At 46.6% G+C, this 18,941-nt stretch overlaps 2 protein-coding genes across 2 annotated transcripts; both read left to right on the top strand.

The window, feature by feature from the left end:
* Window positions 1-3,062: 3,062 nt before the first annotated feature.
* cunh4orf54 (chromosome unknown C4orf54 homolog) lies at window positions 3,063-10,253 on the top strand. Its single transcript, XM_085153204.1, has 2 exons — window positions 3,063-7,646; window positions 9,310-10,253. The coding sequence occupies exon 1, from the start codon at window positions 3,430-3,432 to the stop codon at window positions 7,624-7,626; it is 4,197 nt and encodes a 1,398-aa protein (XP_085009330.1). The 5' UTR covers window positions 3,063-3,429; the 3' UTR covers window positions 7,627-7,646; window positions 9,310-10,253.
* A 3,576-nt stretch (window positions 10,254-13,829) lies between these two features.
* Window positions 13,830-18,184, top strand: trmt10a (tRNA methyltransferase 10A). The gene is made up of 7 exons (XM_085153173.1): window positions 13,830-14,160; window positions 14,532-14,694; window positions 14,768-14,839; window positions 16,960-17,034; window positions 17,211-17,360; window positions 17,435-17,540; window positions 17,702-18,184. Exons 1-7 carry the CDS (start codon window positions 13,976-13,978, stop codon window positions 17,881-17,883), a joined length of 933 nt encoding a protein of 310 aa, XP_085009299.1. The 5' UTR covers window positions 13,830-13,975; the 3' UTR covers window positions 17,884-18,184.
* Window positions 18,185-18,941: the final 757 nt, after the last annotated feature.

Here is an 18,941-nt window from a genome sequence, read left to right as displayed (position 1 = left end):
GACCATCAGCAGTTACTCATGCACTCTGTGACCCCGGCTCATTTCTGCAGTTCTGGAGGTTGCAGTGGTTAATCAGGTCTCTTAATAAGATGCTTCACATCATGCTGTACTCACAGCTGTCTGCTCTGTAAAACCTGAAGTCTACGACTTCTGGCTTCACGTCTATGAATTCAAATGTGCTAAAAGTCCTGTAGCACGAAACATTGTTTAGACAACACATGAATGAAAACAAGGCAAAGGACAAATGTCATATATATTCAGCTCAAGACGAGTTGATCCTTTTTTAGGATCTCTATTAGCATGAACCTTTTCTTACTCAGTTTGAAGTTGTTTGGGAACACGATTCACCTGCCTGCCCTCCTGCCTGTCGTCACGCCTGGATTCCTGGAATCACCCAGTTGAAACTCCACCTGTGACCTTTGCTACGCTCCTCTCGTTGCCCTTCGTGCATATGACCTGTGCACAATAAAGTCTTCTTGAATATCAGCTTGTTTTCTCCACTGAGTTTGCTTTTGGGTGCACTCCCACATACCGGCCTCGTGACACAAGCAGTGTTTGAAGCACCTGACATACACAGCTCTGATGGTCACTGATGTCTCTACAGGAGATAAGAATGTCGAGAGTTTGGAAGATTGAGCAACCCAGGAAATGCCCAAGGTTAAAGGTCGTCTTCTCCTGGAGTGGGAAGAGATGGTAAGCTTTCCTGAGGCCGAGCTAGAAGATGGAGAAGCTCAAAAGGAGAAGAGAACAAAGACAGCAGGTATTTGTTGAGCGATTTCGCCCTCTGTATGCATACAGACAGATCTCTCTTTTCAACACAGACAGAACGAGCTGCTAACGGTTAGGAAGGACAAATAATACCAGCTTTCAGTGAGTCATTAATATATTTCTTCATTTGTTCCCTCTTAGGTTTTGACAAACTGTAAAGTGACAGGAAGTGGATCGCCCAGGAGGACGTCAGTAGCACAGTCATGTAGTCTCTGTGGATCCTTACAGAAGACATCAGTGAGACAAGGATGTACACACTGAAAATACTGGTGATGCCAACACAAACTCCAGGGTGGGGCCATGGATAAGAAGCAGACGTGTGTGAGGAGCTTCAAATGTGTGATATTCCTGAGAGAAGGATGGAGGTGAGCTCAGTGGAAAGACGCTAACCATCCAAAGCAGAGCCTGGCAGAGGCTCAGTGAGAGAAACTGTCGTATCGCTGGATTAGTGTCAGTTAAATTCTGCAGCAGAGTCAGAGCGTGGAGTTGAACCGAGTTACTTCCACAACAAATATAGTGTGTTAACATGATGCACCCTGTCAGTGTCCCTGCTCCAGCCCTTCATCTGCCGACCGTGCCCTGTTTTTCCACGGGAGCAGTACTCATGAGCCGCTTCCTCCTGCTCCACTCCTCCAGTGATAAATGCACTACTGGCCTGCGCTGGCATCCCTGTTTGTTCTGTGTCGGTGTTCATCCAACCTACACGGACCAATGCGTGGACACAAGCTGATGGAGGGATAGAGGAAGATCCTTATCTGCACTGCAAACAGAGCTAGTCCTTTACTAACTACACACCCGAATATATTGATAGTCAAGATTGCAAGCTATTTCAGAAAATCAGAGGAGCTGTCTAAAAACCAACCTTTTCCCCATGAACCTGTGAAGGTGGCAGCAAAGCTCAGCTCTGGTGGAAGGAATCAAACCAGGAATCAATAAAAAGCCAAAGCAGGGAATTCAAATATCCACAGATCACTTGGAATAAATAAAAGCACATCTAAGAGACACGCCTACGTGGACAAAGGATGAGTTACAATCATCCATTTTATTAGGAAGATTCCTGAGTAAGAGAAGTGACCCGGAAGCATCTGTTTGATCCTCCAAATACTGACCAAAGCAGCTTTGGTGCTTCCTGTGTCACCTCTTTTCACGCAGGAGGGCATCGATGACCCTCCGTCTACTCGTTAAAACAACACAATAAACTGAGGGGTGCAGATCATTTCAGTGTTACTCATAACTGCTTGTTTCATGTTTTATTTCATGTGATAATGTAATATGATGGATACATGCTGCCTGTATTCATTCATCTCCATGCGTGTTGTGGGCGTGGCCAGTGGCTGTGCTGGGTTGTATCCATTGAAGGCAGGTGTATTTGACTGCACTGATCCTCTGCTGTGATATTTGTCTGTGTGCAGGTCAGCTGCCACATGCTGCAGCCTAAAGGCAGAGTTGTGTTGCTGAGGCCGTCTGCTTACAGGTGGCGGCGCATGTGAAGTGTAACTGACTTGTGGCATCGCCGGCTCTGGCCTTGGCCTCTGTGTTTTCTGCCTTTTGGACACTGGACTGTTTTATCCTTTTTTATTGTTGTACTGATAAATGAAACTTTAGAATTTTATTGGTGACCTTTTGTCCACAGCTGGTTGGTCAGAGCTACAATCTGTGTTACAATAACCTATTTGTTTTAACGCCAGTCTGTTAAAAGCACAGCTGAGCTGTAAACAAGTTGTTTTTTATCCTAAACGAATCACTTGGACAAAAGAAAAATGTTCAAAGAAGAAGATTTGAAGTGAAGCAGCAGTCCCCCGTGAGCGTGTCTCTAATAATCCACATGTGGTTCAGCTTCTGAAACGCTGGAGATGGTCTGTGCTTGCTGGTGTTAATCTCCAGCGTTGCAGCGTCATCTCCATCATATGCTGATTGTGGCTCTGTAACCACGTGACCTGACTTCCTCCTTCACTCCTGTCATTATTACTACTGTAGAGAAATCAGAGAAGAAGTCAGTTCAATACAACATGTCTCAAAAGGTGAAGCAGACACAAAGATATCAAAGAGCAACAGAAAAAGCAAAGTTCAGAATCAGAGACTTTATTTAAATAACATATTTTTAATTCATTAATCCCAGAGGGAAACTGAGTTGTCATAGTAACAAATATACATAAAACACTCATATATGAAGTGAGTGTAGAAACAGACACTGATAGATATTAAGATAAATAGATAAATGGGTATAAATATAAAAGGAGAACAGTGGCAGGTGCAGTGAGGTGTTTAACCCAAACTGTCCGTCTGAGAGGGTTTTAAGACCTCAGTGGGAGCTTTAACCACAGAGTTTGGAACGATGATGATGAAGTTCAAAGCAGGTTTGAGCTCGACTGTCATTAGAAACACAGCTTTGTGACTGTACTGGTTCACAGCCTGAGAACCATCTGCCCAGACAGTAGTTAATGTCTCTGCGCCTTTTTAGAGACCCGGCTTTAGCCTACATGTGAGCTGGAATGTCTGGAGCGCTTTGGTGACATCGGAGTCTGTCTGTCAGACTATCTCTGCCTAAAGGACGACCAAATCTTGTCCGACTCCATCTCTTGCATCTCTTTCCTGTCAGACACCAAACGTGAGCTCAGATTTGCTACTTGAGCTTCGCAGAGAAAAGCTGTGGAATTATTAATGACACGTCACCAGGTGAGTGATCTGCCCCCAAACCCCACAGAAGATGGTCCCGAGGAGCACGATGAAAGGAAATACGTCGATTTGGACTCAGTGGATGTGAAAACACGCGTTTGTGAGACAAACCAAATGTCTGTCATTGTCTCCGACGGCGGAGCTGGAGCTCCGTGCGCAACGGGACGCAAACCGGAGGTCGATACTGAGACAGAGAATGGCACAGTTGGGAAATATGGAGATGGCGTTAAGCGCCATCACGCTGACCCGTCACCGCCATCGATTCCTTGTTGTTCAAACGCAAAGTCGGAGCGTTTCCACGAGCAGCACGAGGTGTCCAACACGGAAAGCAGCGCAAGCCTGCAGCCGGACGTGGATTTGCGCGCTAGTGATAATTATCTCGGGGAGACAAGTGAGCAGGATGATTACGAAGTGGACGATGGTATAAGTTTGGTGCTTTCTGATGACTGCATTCCGTGCGCCACGGAGGACGAATCCCATTATATTACCACGCACGAGATCCAGCTCTCGGAACTTTCTGACCACGAGGAGGACTACGAGCTCGGAGTGGGCTCTTCCACGAGCTGGGACGTTGAAGAAGACAACCGGGTTTACTCATTTGCCGATTACGCTTCTTTTGAGGCCGGGGGCGCGGCGGGCGAGCGGGGGCACGGCCGCCAGCCTGGCTCTCAGGGCGCAGCAGCAACAGTCAGCACTCTGCTGGAAAGTGATCCGTGCGAAGCGGCCAAATTCACCAGCTCAGATGAGAGTGTGTCAAAGCCCGAGCAGCAGCACTGCAGTGGCAACAGTGGCGGACAGATTCACCTGTCAATCAGAACCACCTCTCGAGCTATAAATGACCCCAGCAACATCCAAGAACAGGAAAAGATTCTTTATCATGCCAGGCGCTCCGGAGATGTGAGTCGCTATGTGTTTAGGGGAGTTGATGGGAAGGCAGAGACGTTGTGTGACACGGCAAAGTGTTTGGTAGCAGCGCCCGGGCGCCTACACTTTGGCGGCAAATTAAGGGGGAAAGAAGTCCCCGAATATTCAAGCGGCACGTCCAGTGCTGTCAGCGAGCTGGACGACGCTGACAAGGAGGTGCGCACTCTGACAGCCAGAGCCTTCAAGAGCCTGGCGTACCCTTACTTTGATGCCATTCATTTCAGCACCTCCAGTGAGTCCTCTGCGTCAGAGCATGCCGTGGGGATAAACAGGTGGTCCACGTTTGTGGACCTGAAATATGGTAACATGAATATGGACCAAAGTCTCGTTTCTCATCAAAGCTCAGCGGCCTCGTTTCAAATAGCCAAAAGCATAGACAAAAGGGGTTATAAGGGCATCATCAAAGCGCCCGCCAGCGAGATATTACCTCCCCACAGCGCATCGTCATCTACGAAGAAAATAGAGCTGATGGGGAAATTTGCTCAGGGCCACAGTGGCGTCATAAGGCTGACAGAGACGCTGAATTTTCGTTGCAACGTCAAATCGGGAATCCCTGCGGGAGAACCACGCACTAACTTTGCACAAAACGCAGCAGGATCACGTTCCACGGATGAAGTTACCAACGCAAGGCAGAGCAGGGGGGGCGGCAAGCCGCCCTCTAAAACCATGGAAGACACGCACAAGAAGGCCGTGTTTGCTTCGAGTCTCATCAAAAATGTCATTTCTAAGAAAATGCAGTTCGAGCAGGAGCGCAAGATGGAGAGAGGCGAAATCAGCGAGCAGACGCCCTCTCCCAGCTGTCTGCACCAGGAAAGCGACGACGTCCGAGGGAAGCACAACTCCAAGCTTTCCGACAGCAGCTCTGACTACACCATAATGCGCGTGAATGAGTTAGGGGACATAGCGGATGCCAAGAGCGACTCTCGGAAACAACAAAGTGGAGTTGATACTAAAAAAGGCGCAGTGGACGCATCCAGAAGCACGCTGCATCGCAGCCAAAATAGCGCGTTCAGATGCTGGAAGGATGACGAGCTAGAATTTCAAAAGGATCCTGAAAACGATCAAACACCACAGGACACGCTTGCAGCTGACGACACGCTGGCCGAGGGGAGTCTGTGCTCGGCGGGCAGCAGCGAACTGAAGAAAATGGCTCATTTATTTGTGCCAAATATCCAAATGCTGCCGAACGAAGGCGAAGCCGCGCAGCAGCTGCAGAGCAGGAATTATTCTACGCGTGGACACGGACGTGGAGCCAAAGTGCGCTCTGTCGCAGACTCTGCGACCACATCCAAATCTCCAGAACTTCAAATTAACCTGAGGCGCGTCAAAGACGATAACACCGAGCCGTGCGCCGTCTCCAAACTGCGCGCTCCTAATTTAGGCTGCAACATCATCCGAACAGATCACGCCAAATCCCACGCGCTTGCTACAGCTTTGAAGGGTGACTTTTCAGATAAAGTTCCACATTTTATGGTTCGAGACATTCGAGATAACAAGGGGAAGCTGCAGACTCCCATTTACCAGGTGAGGGACGTGCGTAAGCTGGTTAAAAGTTCGTATCACTTCGTTTCTTTGGATAACAACGAGAACAAATCCCACAGCGCCTCCGCTGACAGACATCCAGAGCAAAACAAGCAAGTGCCCAATCAGAGCTTTAATACTGTGTCGCCTATAGTGATCAAGTGCCAGTCTGTGAATACCAGCAGTAACGGAAAACAATGTGGAAACCTTCACGGGGCTAAACAGGAGTCACTTGACGTGGACAGATCGTCTCCAGAGGGCGTCAAAAACGCATCTCTAGGCCCCTCAAACACCGACCGAAGTGAAAGCAGAATATCTACAAAGAGGCAAGAAAAAGTCTCGGATATCACTGATAAAAAGCCAAAGGTGCCAAACCAGGTGGCTCTGCAAAAACTGCAGGCTGCCGTGAAAACCATGGAGCAGCTTTATGTGTTTGAGAAGAATGAGTGGAAGAGGAAGAACGAGCCTCGGCCGCTGACAGACAGCCACGTGCTTTCACTGATAGCATGTGAGGAGCATCCAGGACACGACGAGGAGACTGCGTGGACGCCCAGCGCGGACATGTCTCCCAGAAGAAACTCCCAGTCCAACACAGACAAGCCGCCAGCAGGACGAGCAGGTGACAGCCTTCTGAAGCTGGAGGAGAAAGACCCACTCAAACCCACGTCAGTGGGCTGTGATGATAGGCCCAAGTCAGTGCAAGCCCCCAGCGGAGTCAAGCTCTCCAAAACTTCAAAGACATCCCAACCGAGCACCGTCACACAAACACCTTTCAGCACCAAAACCTTTGTCCCCAAGTCGCCCAAACTGCCCGCATCCTTCAACGTCTGTGAGAGACGGTCAGCTGGGAACGCCGACGCCGACGTGAAGGAGGCCGACAGGTTTGCACACGAGTTTTCAACTGACAATGAGAACTACCTCGCTATCCCAGTCAAGTCTCAGCCCAGCAAAGGCAAACAGCCACCTGCTGATAAAGCATCCGTCTATACGTTCACCCAGGCACATCCACCCACACCTTCAGGACACCTGGAACCCGGGCTCAGAGGGCACGAGGAGCATAAGCACACAGCCAGTTACTCACCAGAGATCCCCTCAGCTACTATCTACCACTCTTTGCCGCTCGGGATGCCCAATCAGCCACAGGTCTACTGCTTCTCTCCAGCAATCACCCCGGCTCCCACCCTGGACCCGTTCCAGGCCACCCAGAGGAAAATGCTGCTGGATCCCAGCACTGGAAACTACTACCTGGTAGACACACCAGTGCAGCCCGCCACCAAGCGTCTCTTTGATCCAGAAACAGGCCAATATGTGGATGTGCCTATGCCACAGCCTCCCATGACGCCTGTGCCCATGCCCATCTCACCTTTAGCCCTCAGTTCGGGCATTTACGGCCACGCGTACATGATCTACCCGGGTCTCGTGTCGACGCCGTCAGTGATTCCTGCCAGGGCGCTGCTGCAGTCGCAGATGTCGGTGCAGGCAGAGGTGGACAGCGGCGATAAAAGCTCCTCGCAGCAGACTGAGGGCATGCACGTGGAGAGTCCTTTCTACATGTCCACCGGGAAGTCTTCCCAGGTAGCCTCAGGTGTTCAGCAGCAGGCTGCTAACAGGCCACAGCAGGGCCTCTCTAGCATCAAGCAGCCTGTCATCAGCATCACCTCCCAGCAGGGGCCCCGGATCATCGCCCCCCCCTCATTTGACGGGACGACTATGAGCTTCATGGTGGAGCACCGATGAACGGCAGGTCGCCTGGACAGGTGAGTATCTGACTGCTTAGCATGTGTGAGGGCGCAGTGGAGAGTTTTACAGTCGGACATAACTGATCTCAGAGGAACCACCAAGGAAACATTTATTTATAGGATACAATAAAATATAATGTAGCCTAAAAGCAAGCTTCAAACTGCAAACTATGGCGACATAAAGTCAGTGAAATGATCCGTGCAGGAGTTCTGAAAACATGGTGACAACAACAAAAGGACACAGACACACAGCACATTTACATCACATGTAGTTATTGCAGCTGATTTTATGAATGATTTATCAAACACATGTTTCTCCACACCATCGTGACCCACACTGTTCTCACCTGTCCGTGCTCTCAGAACAATGAGGGCGTCCTACAGACTAACTACAAGTAAACTAGAACATTTGAGGTAACGTGAATAAAACTGCAGATGTTTTTGTTGACATAGGAGTCAGCTGTTTCATAAAGTGCCGTGTTTATGTTGGAATTTCTACCTTCAAAGATCTCAGAAATATTTTCAACAACACGGCTGAGACCTGCCGCCCTGCCCTTCTCTCTCTATCAAAGAAAACTGAAAAACTCCAATGAGGAAAAGAAAATAAGAATAAAAACTAGGGATGCACCGATACTGTAAAAATGTGGTATCGGTTAACTCGTAAAAGTTACCGATACCATGAACCGATACTAACTTATTTCATTAATCAGAGGGTGGATTGTCATTTTTGTTGTAGTTTTTTAGATTGGCCACTAGGGGGACATCCCGCGCTAAACAGGCACAGCGTTAGGCGAGTAAAAAAAGAGAAACTGGAGGCTGCTGTACTGCATACTCGAGCTGCGATATGAAATTCCCAACCGCCCACACATCAGGGAGATAATGGTGCCAAAACTTTCTGAAGAGGTAAAGACAAGCAGTGTGTGCGCGATGTCAGTCCTCGGTTTAACGGCGCAGTGGACTGATGATCCAGGGCAGATGGGGAGTTCGTTCGTCAATGCCAAAGTATCGGTTTTTGTACTCAGTATCGGCAAGTGCTCAGATCCAAGTATCGTATCGGTTTGAAAAAATTGGTATCGTTGCATCCCTAATAAAAACTATAAATCAGAAAATATAAAACAATATGGGGACTGTTTCACCCCGTAATGAATGTTTGAATTTCCTTAAAACGATGCTGATTTTTGGCTTTTCCACCACACATTTCATTTAATGCATGAAGTCAGTGATCTAACAGGATGCTGTGCATCATATCTAACAGAAGAAGAAGAGATGTGACTGTACAGCCTGCAGCTCCAGCTAACTAACACTGATAGATATCCTGTAAAATGCGATATCAGAGGTGAACTATGGTTGGATCAGCTGTGTGTGCGGTCGGAGTGAAAGGTCAGGCAGGCATTTATGTGAGGATGGAAAAGCTTCAGCTGCTGCTGGGTATCAGCAGCCGGGCTGGCACATCCTGCAGTCTCAGTCTCTTTTTATAGGAGCAGCAGGGCGAGGTTCACAGTGAGGGGACATTTGGAGTTCCCCTTCGGCGTCTGACCCACATACTGGAGCGCTCACTAATGTTTTTAACGTGAACAGATAGTGTGGCTCTCGCTGTTCTACAGAATAGGAGGAAAGCTGTGCGACAAATGTATAAAACTGTTGAAATGTGCTGACGTGTGTGTTTCTTCTGTTCCCACAGGGCTGAGCTGTGAGCTGGACGCTGTGGAAACACTCAGGAGCTGAATGAGCCTCATCATGTGCTGCACTGTGTAAAAACCAAACTGTGAGGTTGTGAAGTCAATGAATAGTTACTTTTGTCCAGCTGTTACACTTTCTGACCTTTGTAGATGTGCGTGACATGAAGTTATAAGACGTTATGTTCAAACTGAGGTTGTAGTTTGTGGTTGCACGTTGGAGTTTGTGGGTCTGCTGGACAGTCCGTTTTCTTTCTGCAGCGTCTGAAACATGACAGGTTACAGAGCTGGGACGCTTTCCTGAGGTTTTTTCTACTGACTGTTTTATTGTGACGTGTTTAAAGCGCTGTGTAGTGCTAGTGTCCTGTTACAGACATACAGCAGAAGCATCAAACATACATGTTTCTACCCCAGCTGATCATGTTTTATATTTTTGTACCTGACTCTCAGCTTTGCTGCTGCACAGAGTCGAACACTTTCCTCTCGTGCCTCACAAACACAACGTCTTCTGAAAGTGTGTTTGTGTGTTTGTGGAGGAGAAACCACCTCTGAGTTCATTCACGTCTTAAGAGTAAAGCTGCTGTTTCTTTAAGCTCCATGGTCCCAATGCTGCAGTGTTGCTGTCTTCTTCTGGGGATTTGATCAGATTTGGTTCATGTTTCTGGTTGTGCATGATTTTTCTTTCTTTTTTTAAACTTTTGCAAAAAGTAGGAAATGTTTTCTATAAGTGTGAAAGCATTTTTGCACAGCAGGGCCTCTGCTGCCTCAGAGCAGAGGCTCTGCTGTGCAGAGTAAATGTTGAAGGAGATGAAGGTGGTGGACAGACGGGAGCGTGGGAATAAAGAGGAGCCGTGGATGAAACGATAAATGTGCAGAGTAGCTGTTTGCACAGCTACAGTGTCAGGTTCACTTTTACTGTGGAAACTGAATAAACAGGAAAACTCTGCAATCACTGACTCAGTTTATAATAACTAACAGTGTCACATGTTTCAATGCTATATTTGCAAAGATAAGATGTTTACGTTGATTAATGGATGCTAAAGGAGACATGGAATAATTAAAGGCATGAAAACTATTACAAACACTAAAGTTTCTAAAGCTTCCTTGTTGTTACAGGACATAACTGTAGAATAATGTTCCTGAGAGCGGAGAACATTTATGGATGTGGAGTAAAATCAGATTAATGAGTCTTTGTGAGGAAAAGACTCATTTTTATTGTTGTACAACTACTTTTTTTTTTTTTTTTTTTTTTCGTTCCACTGACAGTTGAGTGACCAAGTTACTTTGAGCAATTTAAGACCATTTTACAAGTCATGTGGTGAGAATTTTGTATTAATGTGGCTGGTCTACCTAGTTTGAGAGAGACTATTTGTTTTACGGTTTATAAATCAACAAGAACACTTCTGCCATCGCAGTACAGCAACTAACCTGTAGATGGAGGTATTGCTCCAAGTATACTGCATTTGGGTTTTTTTTTCCCCTTCATATATATATATATATATATATATATATATATATATATATATATATATATATATATATAAATACTTGTATATAGGCAGTTGTGGCTAAAGTGACAGACTAATATCATCGCTCACTGACATTAGTGCTTATTCTGGGTTAGAGGGGGTCAGAGCTGGAGGTTAGTCCAGCTGTCACAGGCCAACAGGTCACAGACGACACTCCCTGACAGGCTGTGTCTCAGGTGAACCCCGGACCACCTGCCCCTCTAAAATTTAATTTAATTCAATTCAATTCAATTTTATTTATATAGCGCCAAATCACAACAAAAGTCGCCTCAAGGCACTTCATAGATACAGAGAAAAACCCAACAATCATATGACCCCCTATGAGCAGCACTTTGGCGACAGTGGGAAGGAAAAACTCCCTTTTAACAGGAAGAAACCTCCGGCAGAACCAGGCTCAGGGAGGGGCGGGGCCATCTGCTGTGATTGGTTGGGGTGAGAGAAGGAAGACAGGATAAAAGACATGCTGTGGAAGAGAGACAGAGGTCTTGTTGTCTTCCACTCTCTCTGTGTGAGTGTGGAAGTGAGTGACCACTAACTAGTCTGTCCGCCTTAAGAACTCCATGCAGGCACAGCTGTGGTCTGAGCCTCGTTCAGCCTCCGTGTATAAAATCTACTCTTCATTTAATATTCAATCTTCTGTCAGTTTGAGCCCGCCCACCGTCTGGTGACATCATCCAGTTAGCAAGGTGGGCAGTTTTAGTGAGCGGTGTTAGTCCGGTGGGGATCCAGTGATTCCTGTGGGATGTGACGTGTGCATGAATGATAAAAAAATCACACCGTGTGGTTACAGCCACAGGAACTGAGCTTTGAGCATAAAGTGCCTCAAACCTCGAGCTCCTTCTTTACTCTGGGACAACTTGGCCTTTAGTGGTGTTCTGGCCGACACACCGGGGTGACCGTAGTGCTAAAGAGTGAATCCCCTTTAGCTACAACCTAGCCAGCCCCCGGTGGAGGCGGGATGCTATTCTCCAAGAGACACGTACGTCATCAGATCTGGTCGAACTCCAGGCGCTGCGAGCAGAAATGAGACAGTTAGTGGAAGCTGTCCAGAGCCTGCAGGGCCCATCTTCTCTCCACCACCGTGGCCAGCTCCAGCAGAGGAAGCACCACTGCCTAGTGACCCACCAGTGTTGAACCCCCATCATAAAGATGCATGTGTGTTTCCAGCCATTAAGACAGAGCCAATGACAATCCCAGCTGCTAACATGTTCGTGGACCAGCCAGGACAGAGTCTGTCACCGGATCCTCCCTCTGCTCTCAGGTCACCAGATAAACCCGCCCATAATCCACCTCCTTGGTTCAAGCCGGTTCATCTTCCACCTCACTCAGGTAATTTCCCACTGGGTGGGTCCAAGCATCCACGCACCGCCTATAGGGACAATAAGACTGAGCATGACTGTAACGCAGCGGCACCTGAGCAGCGGTTCAATCTGTCCTCCAGTGAGTTGGGGGATCTTCTACCTGAGGACGCGTCTAAGTTCAAGTATCAAGTGTTGGTTGATCACCTGCTCCTAGAGGAGGGCAGATCAATAGCTGATGCTCACCTCAACTCTACCAAACCTTCACTGACACCATGGAAGCTCTCAATGACAAATTCACCTCAGAGGGTGCTGAGGCGTGTTGCTGCGATGATGGAGTCCAACCTGTCGTCTCCTTCTGTTCAGTGAACGTGCTGGAAACCCCGTCAGCGACTCAGCTGCCAACCCTCTCAGCTCTACTCTAACATGGATTCAAATGTAAATATAATATACATGTAAGAAGCAGATAAGCAACTTTGTGCAGCATTTTCTGGCCTTATTTTAAAAAGAGGTTCTGCTTTCTAATCTCAGCTGTTACTAAAGCAGCACGCATAAGAGATGTTACAGCTGCCTGCTTTCCTCTCTAACTTTATTTCACCAGAAACAACAAGCATAACACATGGAGAACACGTTACACAGTTGTAGTTTCATAGTTATAATGCAAAGGAAGAGTGTGTCACATTAAACAAGGATAGAAATACAGATTAAAAGGGGAAAGCGAGCCATGCAGAGACTATTGAAACTATTACAAACACCAATGTTTCTAAAGCTTCCTTGTTGTTACAGGACATAACTGTAGAATAATGTTCCCGTCCTGAGAGCGGAGAACATTTATGGATGTGGAGTAAAATCAGATCAATGAGTCTCTCTGAAGTCAGTAAAACCAAACAGCACGTTTTGGTATAAAAAAAATTGTGATCAGATGCTGTTACTGATGAAAGCAGCGATGTTTCCATGAAACCAGAGTGAAAGTAAATGTATCCGTGTCTTTTTTAAAAACTTTATTTAACAAACAATGAGTATACAACATACGAACAGATGAAGTATACAAAACAACAGAACATGAACACACAAAGCCAGGGGTAAAAGAAAAAGGTAACAATTATAAGAATACACGCAAAAATTCACATCAATATTGTTCTGAGAGCCTTTTTGTTGGTGGAGTCTGATATTGATTGAATGTACATTTCCACATCCTTAAAAAATGACAGAAATATGGTGTTTTGTTAGTAAACTTACATTTATTTAATAAAAGTATTAACAAATTTATCATAAAAATCATTTATCATTCTTCTTGGGGAACTTAAAGAAACAGAATAAAACATTTTCCCATCGTAAAGAAAACTCCCTTAAAATATGGACAATAACAAACCTGCTGTGTATGAGAACAGAACCAAAAAAGATGTGTCACAGTCTCTGGATGATCCCCACAGAAAGTACAGTTAGTATTTATGTCCCTTTTAAATTTTACCATGTAGTGACTGGCTGGATCACATTTATGTAGAGTTTTAAATGAGACTTCTTTCACCTTATTTACAGTCAAGTATTTACGGGGGATAAATGTGTCTGTGTCGGTTTTATGCTTTAAAGGAAGCTTGAACAGTCAAATCTGTGAATTCAATGAAATCTGCTTCACTTTGTTGGTACGACCGGTAGAGGGCAGCACTGCATCTTAAAGCGAGCTTGTGACGCGCATAAAAAACGTCACAAATGCGCCAAAACAAAACGTGGACTCGAGGCGAGCCGCTCGTCTGTTAGTCTGTGCCAGGCTAACTGACCCATGACTCGGTTTAGCCCACGTTACAAAGTCAGTGGGATTTAAATGCCGCCAACGCGGCGCAGCCATGACAACAGCGGTGTGTTCACAGATGGCTGACGACACCACGGAAAAGCCAGCTCCGGCGGAGGAAGACCAAAGCGAGAAGACCGTGAGCAGTCCCGGAGACACGGAAGACCCGGCTCTGTCCAAGAGGCAGAGGAAGAAGCTGCTGAAGCAGCAGAAGTGGGAGGAAGAGCGCGAGCAGCGGAAGTAAGCTGTGGCGCGAAACACGTAGAGAAGTCACGGCCTCCACGGGCCTGCTGAGCTGTTACACTGTGGTCCACTGTGGACGTAGCTGCGCGAAACAAACGGCTTTTTAAAGGGAATTGAGATGAATGTATGACTGCGCATGCGCACAAACAGGCGTGAGAGTGAACGCTTCCTGTGCTGTATAATATAATTATGTATAATTAATAACGATCCAGTGATGAATTAGTTATCAGGTAAAACACTGAGATGCTCAGTGAGCAGCAGCTCTGACCCACTCTGTCCTGATGTGGGGGTTTGAGCCTCCCACAGTGGAACCAGTGTTCATGCAGACGAAGCCCACACACTGAACATCATCCTCGCTTTCATGGCAGGCACAGGCGAAAGGAGAGGAAGCAGCAGCGTCGCCTGCAGAGGCAGACTCACCAGGAGGGCGGAGAGGTCCAGAGCGCCCGCAAACGTGCGCGCAGAGAGGCCACGCCCAGCTCTCTGAGGCTGGTGGTGGACTGCAGCTTCGACAGCCTCATGCTCATGAAGGTAACCGGGTCAGAGGTGTAGGCGCTGCCACTGTGTGCTCCCAGAGTTCCCAACAAACTGTCTGTTTCTCCAGGACGTCCACAAACTTCACAAACAGATCCAGAGGTGCTACGCAGAGAACAGACGGGCCTCGCATCCAGTGCAGGTTGGTGCCGCGTACGCGACAACGATAATGATGACGCTGCGTTTGTTTGTTTTTTTGTTTTTTTTGAAAATATTTTTATTGAAAAAAGAAAACAACAGTACTTGCAGTTACCGAAATACAATCAACCTTTCTTCATTTTTCTAAGTAAATAAACTTATATATATACATGAAAAAAAACAACGCATTCTAAAAGAAAGACCCCCCCCTCCCCCCCGTCCCACACAGATCAACACAACCATCAAACATATTGGAGGAATATAACAGTGACAGAGGTACGTTTAAACAGGCAATACCTCTAGACTAGCAAAATAAGAGATAAAGGGTTGCCACTTGTGAAAAAATTTGGCTGTGCAACTTCTCAACGTATATTTAATTTTTTCAAGTTTTAAAAAAAACATGACATCTTTAAGCCACCGGGTAATAGCAGGATACTTAACAGACTTCCAATGCAACAATATTAGACGTCTGGCTAATAGGGATGTGAAGGCTATAATATCCTTTTGTGTGGAATCAAGTGTAAGTGAGCGAACAGGAATCCCAAATACAGCAATCAGAGGACAAGGATGAAGAGTTACCCCAAGAACAGTTGACATAATAGCAAAATACCCTGTCCAGAAACTTTGTAGCTCAGGACATAGAAAAAACATGTGGCTAAGGTGACAAGGAGAACCATGGCATTTATCACATTTATTTTCCACTTCTGGATACAATTCAGAAAGTCTAGACTTAGAGAAATGCACCCTGTGTATGACCTTAAATTGAATAAGTCCAAGACGAGCACAGGAGGTGGAAGATCGTACCCTCGCTACAGCCTGTTCCCAAGACTCCTCATGTATTCGAATTCCTAGTTTTCCTTCCCATGTACACTTAAGCTTAACATTAGAGTGGTTACTAAAAGACAGGATAGCATCATAGAGTTTCGAAATGGTTCCTCTGTGATGAGGAATAAATGATAACGTAGTTTCCCACTGCTGTTCTGGAGGTAAAGAGGGGAAGTTTGGGAAACACTTGGCAACAAAATTTCGAATTTGAAAATAGCGAAACAAATGGGTAATAGGGAGATTATAACGAGAAGACAAGTTGGGAAAACTATTGAAAACACCATCCACATATAAATGTTTGAACTGTTTTATACCCTTGTCACACCACACTGAGAATGTCGAGTCCAAAAGTGAAGGGGGAAACAAATGGTTGTCACTTAGAGGACCCGAGGAAGACGGCATTACAAAATTAAAGTGACGTCTAAACTGAAACCAGATTTTTAGTGTGTTAAGAACCACCTGATTATCAGTGTACAGAGAGGGTTTTACGGGTAAAGAGGAATAGAGCAAAGAGCCCTTACATGATGATAGCTCCAATTTACACCACGAGGAACCAGAAGATTTTAGCCAGTAGCAAAGTTTATGGATGTGAGCGGCCCAGTAGTAGGCTAAAAAATTAGGTAATGCAAGTCCTCCACTAAATCTGCATCGCTGCAGCAAAGTTTTAGAAACCCTAGGTGGCTTCCCTCCCCAAATGAAAGAACCAATAATCTTGTCCAGTGAAACAAAAAAATGTTTCGGCAAAAATAAGGGAACTGACTGAAATAAAAATAAAAATTTTGGTAAGATGTTCATTTTAACAACATTAATCTTACCGATTAAAGAAAGGGGGAGATTACCCCATCTTTGAATATCAGATGCGATCCTTGATATAAGAGGAGACAAATTTGCTGATTTAAGGCCAGCTAGAGAGCGAGTCACGTTAATCCCTAAGTACTTAAACCCAGATGGACTGAGACGAAAGGGTAGATCGGACTGTTGAAGTCGGCGTGCCGCCGTATTAACAGGAAAACACTCACTTTTCCCCAAATTTAATTTATAACCCGAAAACGAACTGAAGTTCTCCAGAATACTTAGCGTTTGTTTTTGTAATGCAGCTAAGAGCAAACATCTGGATGTGAATGTCGGTGCGACACGCTTTGCATCTGGATGAGCTTCATGACGAGATGCTGAGCACTTGTTGGTCTTCATCCCAAACCACCTCCACTGGCTTTGGGTCGAATATAAAATAAGAACAGTAACAGGCAGTAATAAGTTTTCATGTGGCGTCAAACATCTTTAACTTCTTCTTGTGTCCAGTTTTACCTGACCAGCCTAGGAGGACAGCTGAGACAGAGCATGGACGAGAAGGACAAAGGCTGGGTGAACTGGAAGGTGAGCAGTCACAACCGAGGGCTGGACCTTTACATTTATTTGCAGAATAAAAAGCTTCCAGCAGACGATTGTGTCCATGAGCCGCTGTGAGCTGATGATGACCACGCTGAAGATGTCGTGTTTATTCATGTCACATTGATTGGTTGGATGCTGTGTGTACCCGGTGTGCTGTGCAGGACATCCACATTAAAACGGAGCACTACACCGAGGTTGTGTCCCAGGAGGAGCTGGTCTACCTCACCTCCGACTCTCCCAACGTGCTGACGGAGCTGGATCCACAGAGGGCGTACGTCATAGGAGGCCTGGTGGACCACAACCACCACAAGGTGCGCTCGGCTCCAGACCCGCCGTAGCGTGTGGGTGTGGCTGCGTGGGCTAACCTGTCGGGCTTTGTTTGCAGGGAGTCACCTTTGAAAGGGCCACGGAGCTGGGCATCCGCCACGCCCAGCTCCCTCTGAGCAGCTTCGTCAAAATGAACAGTCGGAAGGTTCTGGCTGTTAACCACGGTGAGGAGTGGGAGTGGCTTCATGCCGCTGCTCTTAATCAAGTTTAATGTGCAGATGTTTAAAGGATCATGTTTCCTGTATTGTGGCTCCTCCCTGCTGTAGGGGGAGGAGCCTCAGCTGCTCCCTCTGTGGTCTGAACGGCGCTCTCGTCCCTCCTGCAGTGTTCGAGATCATCCTGGCGTACCTGGAGAAAGGCAGCTGGCAGGAGGCCTTCTTCACAGTCCTGCCTCAGAGGAAGGGAGTGGTAGCAGTCGGCTGGGACGCGACAAATCCTCTGAAAAAAGACGAAGAGACAGACTCTGACTCTGACCCAGAAACTACAGCTCAGGAGGAGCGAGCTTAGCGTTGGCGCCAAGCGGACAATGTGTTTGTTTTTGTTTTTTTACGAGATGGTTTAAAGAAATTTCTGTTTGTTGGAAGTTTGAAGTATTTATTGAAAAGATTTCTCAGTTAATGTTCGAGACGTTTAGCTGTTTGTTGCTGCAGCTGAAGCTGACAACGGGACGCACATTCGTCCCTCTTTACAGACATCGATGATGATGATGATGATGCTTCACAATCTTCTACTGTTGGAGGACAAAGCACAGAAATGAATATGAGGAGGAACAAATAGATGATGACTTCAATTAAACGGGTCAAAGAGAGAGTTTGTTTTATTCTGTAACAAACAGACGGACGATGTGTTTACATGATACATGTTCAGTTTCCCAAAGGTAACGGCTGTGATATGTTGTGTTTAAATGTTAGTCTGGGTTGTAGGGAGTAAACCTGGAAGCTGCAGTATCCATGGTAATGAGTAAATCTGACCTCAAACCAGAGGGGGGCGATGACCTCACCACAGACGCTGTGAGGAGCAGCAGGCTGCAGCGTGTTAGAGCTGCTGAGGGTTCAAACAACCTTTATTCTGCAGCAAAAGCATCAGGGCTGTTTATCACGCCATCGATGTCTGCAGCCCGAGCTTCACATGAATGCCGACGCACGCTGCAGTGTGGTCCACCCCTGCAGGTCAAAATGAAATGTTCTGGGTCAGTTTGATTCTCCTCTGTAACGTGTTCGGTGCATCAGCGCACACTGGCAGCTTTGTTCAGCCGTTTCTTTCACTCAGTCAAAGGCAGCAGGTGGCAGGAAGAGCTGATAACCACGTCTCTGTGCAGAGTCTGTTCCTGGACACGTCCTCTCTCACCTGGGTCACTCTGCTGCGTGATCAGTTTTCCTGCTAAAACATTTTTTGCTGTCATTTGAAGTCGACTGAAAACAAAAGCAGTGACTTGTTAACAGTTATGGACACAAACAGTCTGAAGATGGAGAAAGTGTCAGAGCGATTCCCCGTGTTTGTGAAACATGTTTCTGCGCACGTGTTGCTGCAGGACATCACAGGTGATCTGACAGGAAGTCCCATGT

Source organism: Neolamprologus multifasciatus, unplaced genomic scaffold, assembly GCF_963576455.1.
Source record: "Neolamprologus multifasciatus unplaced genomic scaffold, fNeoMul1.2 chr03_unloc_2, whole genome shotgun sequence".
In the NCBI taxonomy this organism is placed as follows: domain Eukaryota; kingdom Metazoa; phylum Chordata; class Actinopteri; order Cichliformes; family Cichlidae; genus Neolamprologus; species Neolamprologus multifasciatus.
This window is presented reverse-complemented; position numbering and strand designations above follow the sequence as displayed.

Coding starts and splice junctions, on each gene's coding strand:
- cunh4orf54 (XM_085153204.1), top strand. CDS start 3,430: ATGACACGTCACCAGGTGAGTGATCTGCCCCCAAACCCCACAGAAGAT.
- trmt10a (XM_085153173.1), top strand. CDS start 13,976: ATGACAACAGCGGTGTGTTCACAGATGGCTGACGACACCACGGAAAAG. Junction 14,840..16,959: donor GGGCCTCGCATCCAGTGCAG/GTTGGTGCCGCG, acceptor TCTTGTGTCCAG/TTTTACCTGACCAGCCTAGG. Junction 17,541..17,701: donor GGTTCTGGCTGTTAACCACG/GTGAGGAGTGGG, acceptor TCCCTCCTGCAG/TGTTCGAGATCATCCTGGCG.